The sequence below is a fragment of the Daucus carota genome, chromosome 4 (genome assembly GCF_001625215.2).
Source record: "Daucus carota subsp. sativus chromosome 4, DH1 v3.0, whole genome shotgun sequence".
Lineage (NCBI taxonomy): Eukaryota > Viridiplantae > Streptophyta > Magnoliopsida > Apiales > Apiaceae > Daucus > Daucus carota.
This window is the reverse complement of record NC_030384.2, coordinates 25,896,709-25,903,496: the sequence shown is the minus strand read 5'-3', so window position 1 is coordinate 25,903,496 and position 6,788 is coordinate 25,896,709. Positions and strand designations below refer to the sequence as shown.

At 35.4% G+C, this 6,788-nt stretch overlaps 1 protein-coding gene across 1 annotated transcript; it reads right to left on the bottom strand.

Annotated features, from left to right (window-relative positions):
- Positions 1-3,070: 3,070 nt before the first annotated feature.
- On the bottom strand, positions 3,071-5,460 carry LOC108215849 (cytochrome P450 CYP82D47). Its single transcript, XM_017388441.2, has 2 exons — positions 4,324-5,460; positions 3,071-3,928 (listed from the first exon to the last, which is right to left on the bottom strand). The coding sequence occupies exons 1-2, from the start codon at positions 5,290-5,292 to the stop codon at positions 3,308-3,310; spliced, it is 1,590 nt and encodes a 529-aa protein (XP_017243930.1). The 5' UTR covers positions 5,293-5,460; the 3' UTR covers positions 3,071-3,307.
- Between the last annotated feature and the right edge of the window lie 1,328 nt (positions 5,461-6,788).

The following is a 6,788-nucleotide window of genomic DNA, read 5'->3' as shown; positions in this document are numbered from 1 at the left end:
ATTATCGGTGTTAATAATGCATCACATTTCAATTAAAACTTAATACATGTCTCTGTTTTTTTTTTTTTTTTAATAATACATGTCTCTGTTTTTGTATTCAATTTGTGTTTGAAGCATTTTTCATATCAAAAGCAACCGTTATTTAGTTCAAATACATGAAATCATTATCACTTGAAAACCTACCCAACTTAATGTCTAATTTAATTTTTTTTATCAAATAAGCAATCTACTAATTATCAAACTGATACAAAGTTTTGATCTTGTAACAACTAAATTGTTACGAATTATCAAATTGATAACTAAATAGAGTGAATTTCGAAATAAATGACTAATATGATATAATTCTATTTATTGATATAGATGTTTGAATAATCAATAAATATGTTCTGGTTAATATAATTTTATTAAGTATATATAACAAATTTTTTTATTAGACATGTGTTTTTTATAGTTAAACCCATCAAAAGGGTAATCAATAAATAGATTCGAAAATATATGTTTTATTATATACAGTTTAATCAATGTTAATTATAACTAAAAAATATTTTAAATTAAAGAATGAAAGAGTTCCGCATATTTAAATACCGACCAAAATTTTTAATACTTCAAATAATATTTTAAATTCTATACTTAAATAGGTATTAAAATCACTTTCCTATACATAATAACTATGGGAACATGCAAGCGAAATCTGTGAGGAAAATGCACGGCTTTGCAAGAGTGGCTTCTCCCTATATGAAGGGTCATTTAATTTTCGTACTTAACCGATTTATTAAGATTTCCGACCCTTTTAACTCCAAAGTTAAGTTCCAGATTAAAAAACATATCTGCACTAATCCATGAGGAAATCATATGTCTATTAAAACATAAAGATAAAATGATCAATTGAAAAAAAATAAAACACGTGGACTGATGATATATATGTTGTATTTTTGGCCTAAGTGATTCTTCTAATCCAATTATACAGGTTACAATAATCAATTTTTCATTATTCAATTTAGTGCTAAAAATATTTTGGAACGTGAATCGTATTTTTCGATCTGCTCCCAACTCAAATGTGGAATTATCTTTTGCTTTATTGCATATATCATAAACAAATGGGTGCTTTTTGCTTACTGCAAAAGGCAGCTAACCAAAATCAATGGTTTGAAATTGAGGCCACATTGCACACCATAAAGAGGGACATAATATAATACAGTAGAACGTAATTGGAGAACAGGCAATTGGACATGAGCCTTTTGAAAATAAAGAAATGTAATGAGTGATAAAGATATGATAAGTTGAATGGTGTATGACAACACAAGAGAATAAATATGACAAAGATATGGAATAGTTGTACCACTTACTCTGGGGGTCAAGGCAAGGGCTGGCCGGCTGGGGAAGTTCACAAAGAACCGACTTGTTCTCTTGTCATAAGAAGGAACAACCAGTGTAGTTGATTCATATTTTAAATGGAAATTTTGCAGGGATGAAGGAAAGATCAATTATAGTTGATTTTAATATTATATGGATGTGGAGATATTAAAATTTAAATATAACATGATTTTGGATAAGAAAATTGAGCTATAGAATAATATATGATTGTTTTTGCACTTCTAAACTTGAGAGAAGTTGAAATTGAGGAGATGCTGCTTTGTGAGCATGCAAAAAAAAGAGTGAGAGAATGAGAGAATGAGAGAATGAGGGGTTGGGTATTTCTTCCACCCAAGTAAAAGGAGAAGCTCTGATGATATAAGGGAGGAGCCTGCGTGTTCATGCTGTATTTTTCAAGTAGATTCTGAGTTTGATGCTGAGTTTTTTTTTTTGGCTGCTTATATTCAAGATAAATCTTCTTTATCTTTTCGATGTGGGACTTGGGTTGAACCCACTCAACAATCTCCCCTCAATCCAAGAACCACCAATCTTGTGACCCTTATACCGCCGCTACTCATCCAAGAACCACCAATCTTGTGACCCTTATACCGCCGCTACTCATCGATTCCTCATCTTGCGGGACACGTCATCCGACCACCTTTGTCGGAAAGACTTTCGACACAAGCCGTCCAAGACCTCCAATCGTAGTTCTGGAGAGCCTCCCCCACATCACACAACTGCAGCCCACAACCCCAAGGCCGCTACTCATCCAAGAACCACCAATCTTGTGACCCTTATACCGCCGCTACTCATCGATTCCTCATCTTGCGGGACACGCCATCCGACCACCTTTGTCGGAAAGACTTTCGACACAAGCCGTGCAGCCCACAACCCCAAGGCCGCTACTCATCCAAGAACCACCAATCTTGTGACCCTTATACCGCCGCTACTCATCGATTCCTCATCTTGCGGGACACGCCATCCGACCACCTTTGTCGGAAAGACTTTCGACACAAGCCGTCCAAGACCTCCAATCGTAGTTCTGGAGAGCCTCCCCCACATCACACAACTGCAGCCCGCAACCCCAAGATCAACTTCTTAACCATCGGCTCTGATACCACTTGTTGGGCCAGCTAAGCGAGCCCTAACTCCACAATAGTACGATATTGTCCGCTCTAGGCCGTGGCCAAGCCCGCACGGATTTGCTTTCGGACTCCTCCCAAAAGGCCTCATACTAATGGAGTTTTTTTTTTTGGCTGCTTATATTCAAGATAAATCTTCTTTATCTTTTCGATGTGGGACTTGGGTTGAACCCACTCAACAAATATGACATCAAACATTAAAGGTTAAAAGGGTTAAACTACACATCTAATGTATTCTTTAGAAGTTAAAAGGAACGAGCAAACTATCTTTACAGGTTAAAAAAAAACTAGTAACTTTATTTTTGATAATAATTGTCAATTTTACTCTCCATTATATATCATTTTTTGACTTTGTCCTGGTATGATGGCTAATCGGAACATATCAGATACTTGGATGATTAATCGGCCGAGTTAAAACATTAAAGTCGCATTGGTACACACTCCGAACACGAACATTGATGATTAAAATGGCATTTAGCCTAAAATCAAACTTCATTTAAGTACATGACTACTTATTAACAAAAGAATATATAAAAGAAACAGGCAGTCAATTTAACTAAAATTATGCCAGAAAAGAAAAGGAACGATTGTTGTACTTATTTTTCAGTTAAATACAGCACCATTCTTTAATTTTTAAGAAGCTGAAACTTTATAAAATGAACATAAAACCATTGTACATCATTTAGAGCCTCATACAATGTTCACATTTTCTGCTATTAAGTGATGCAGAAGATCACTTTTGTCGCTTATTTTACGGATAGCCCAACTTTGTATCATCAAGGGAATCTATAGCTATTGAAGGTGATGTTTTATTAGTAGACTTCAGGAGGCAGTCGCGGGGTGAGAGTAACTTCCAGTGGAGTTGCTTTTGGATTAGTAATACCCGGACTTTCAGTCATATCAATGTTTGAGTCTAAGACAGTTCCCAGTTCAAACGCGTGAAGCAATTGAGCAAGTGTCAAATGCAGGACCTGCATCGCAAATGTGATACCAGGGCATGACCTCCGTCCTGATCCAAATGGTAAAAGCTCAAAATTCTGACCCCAAATGTCCACATTCACATGTTTTTGCAAGAACCTCTCTGGTTGAAACTCTAGAGGGTCAGACCAAACTCTAGGGTCACGATGAATCTTCCAGAGGTTCACAACTAATCGTGTGCCAGCTGGAATTTCATATCCTGCCACCGTGCAATCTTCCATTGCTTCGTGTTGGGGTGATAGTGGTGCTGCTGGATATAATCGCAGTGTTTCCTTGACAATGGCTTGCAAATAGGTTAAATCCTTCACATCTGATTCCTTGACTTGGCGATCTCTTCCAACATATTTGTCCATTTCATCCTGTGCTTTCTTCAACACATGACGGTTGTTCAGCATTAGGGAGAGTGCCCACATAAGTGTGGCTGATGTTGTATCATAACCACCCAAGATAAGACTCTGCAACCAAATATTAATTGTATCATCAATTGTTTATACATAGCATAGCCAACATTCAAACAATCTTTTAAATGCAATGACTATAGCTAGATGCAAATATACTATAGATTCATAAGCAAACAATAGTTGATTTCATTTAATCATGACCTGTTTGGAAACTTGAATTTCATTTGAAATCATGGATTTGATCAAATGACATGTTTGTATAAAAAAAATTGAATTTGAATTTCATTTGAAATCCAAGACATCAAATACTAGTATAAAGCTGAGAATTTGAAATAACACCTCAGATCATGTCATTTGAAAATTAAAATTTATAATGATATATGTTCCCAAACGCTATCTAAAGCATATAAATTATATATGATTGTAACAGGGTATCCTGCATAACTTACTAAACAAGTGCCCTTGATGGCAGTATCAGTGTCGATGTCAGGAAACTGGTTCCCCTCCATAGCAGAGAGCATGACATCAATAAAATCTTCGTCCAAACGATTAATGCTGATATTGTTTCTCTTCTGCTGATGCTCCTTCAACCAGCTTCCAAGTACAAGATCAATCTCTTCCGCGGACTTCTTCATTTCCCCCCTGTATCCTCTCAACGTATCAATCCAACCTAGTAAGGGAAGTGCATCAGAAACCATAAACAGCCCGGCTAAGTGCATAAAATCTGCCATTGCCTTCTGAAATCGCCTCGACTCTTCATTCCCCTGCACACCAGTCCCGGAATAAATTTTACCTGCCACTGTCCTGACCACAAAATTTGTTGTCAGATCTCCAAATTTTTCCTTCATTTCCACCACAACCTTGCTTCCATTCCCATTTCTTGACCATTGCTCATACAGCTCCTTGATGAAAAGATTAACCTCTGATTCCCTAACATGTTTGAGCATCTCCAGTCGACGATTTGACAGAAGCTCAATCATTGCTAGCTTACGTATCTGGCGCCAATATGATCCATATTCCTGAAATATCATAACTCTACTATCATATCCTACTACTTTGCCAACTACAGATTTTGGACGAGTGGCGAAAACCCGGTCCTGTGCTGTAAAACATTCTTTTGCAACTTCCCAACTAGTGACCACAAGAGTCCTTTTAGTCCCCAAATTCAAACAGAAAATTGGCCCGTATCGATCAGCCATGTCTCCAAGTGTATGATGCAATATCTTGTTTGCTCCCAGAAGATGAAGATGACCGATTAAAGGCCATTTTCCAGCTGGTTCTGGTGGTCCGGGGCAACTGTTCTTTCTGAACACATAGGTACTGAAAAATCTCCATGAAATAGTACCAACAAATAATCCGAGGAAAAACAGTATGATATCTTGCAGTTGAATGTGGATGGCCATTGCAGTTGAAATCATGCTCCTTGGTGATATTATTATATATCGTGTGACCAAACAAGGAGCTAACAAGAAGGTTCTTGTTGCCTTGTATTTTAGTGTGTTAATTATTTTTGTACAGTTTCTAATAAATGGTGTGACAAGAGCATCATTGATAGAAGTAAAATGGAACAAGTAAGCACTAAAAATGGTCTGAGAAATTAACGCAACAGCGGCGAAGAGATAATGTTATTTGTATGTGACCATATCTTTCGTCTGTCATTTTGACCAAGTTGAATTACTTGCATCACTTGAATAGCAGCCAGGATCTACATACTTTGCATGTTGTCGACGTTTTAAATCTAGCCGATACGCCCCTTTCGGTTTTTTCTGCTATCCAATTTTAAGTCGATTGATTGCTTATTTCATTTGTGATTGTCTCAAAGTTCAAGCCTGAGTATTTTGTTATATTAACGCTCGCGAATGTATGGCTTTAAGTCGGACGTTTTAAACTTTTTTGAATTTTATTTCAATTTTTTTTTCTTGGAAACTGACCTGAAACTCGGATAATAATAATTTTATCCAACCTGACGGATATCAGATCAGTTCTAATTTGTTTGGATTTTTCCCAACACAATTTTTTGAATTTGGATCTCGATTCGGATTTTTTTCCAGATCCGAAAGAGTTTGGATCTGGATTTGCATTTTAAGTATACCAAACTGATACTCGATCCGAAACCCAAAAGCCGTTGATCCGAATCCGAAAACAAATCGAATACCATACACATATATATCATAAATAACTAAATAAATAAATAGCCATTACATCTAATTATTTGATATATATGACTTATATATATATATTTTTCATACGACACGAAAATTTAATTTTTTTATTTGCATTTTGAATACATGACACTGAAAATACACGAACACGAATTACACGACTCAGATATAGTGTCGGTTTTGTGTCCACTCTTTAGGTAAATGACACGAAATAAATATAATTTACAGTTAAATATTAATATTTAATTATAAATACGTATATTTATAATAGATATATGTATATTTTCTTTTAACATAATGTATAGATTATAATATTGTAAGTATAAATGATTTAAATGTATATATTTCATATAATTTCGTAAAATTTTTACCTAAAAATCTAATATTTACATTAATTTATATATTTATTTATATTTATATTTAATTTTACACGAAATACGCACAAGAACGACATTAAACACGCACGAGAACGGCACGAAAGTACATGAACCCTAAATGGGTCGGTTTTGTGTTTGGTTTTTGAGTACACGATCGACATGAAAAGGTACGCGACACGCAAGTATAAAATACGAACCAATTGACAGGTCTAATTATAACTGGTAAGTTGGATAATTATTTGGTAATTAAATTTTATATATTCAACGCTAACATTGAACTACACACATATATAAAATACTATTTTTTTAGTTAAACACACGTACACGCCGAGTGAACCTATATCTAGAAAAGCCAAAATCTCAATCACTGCACCA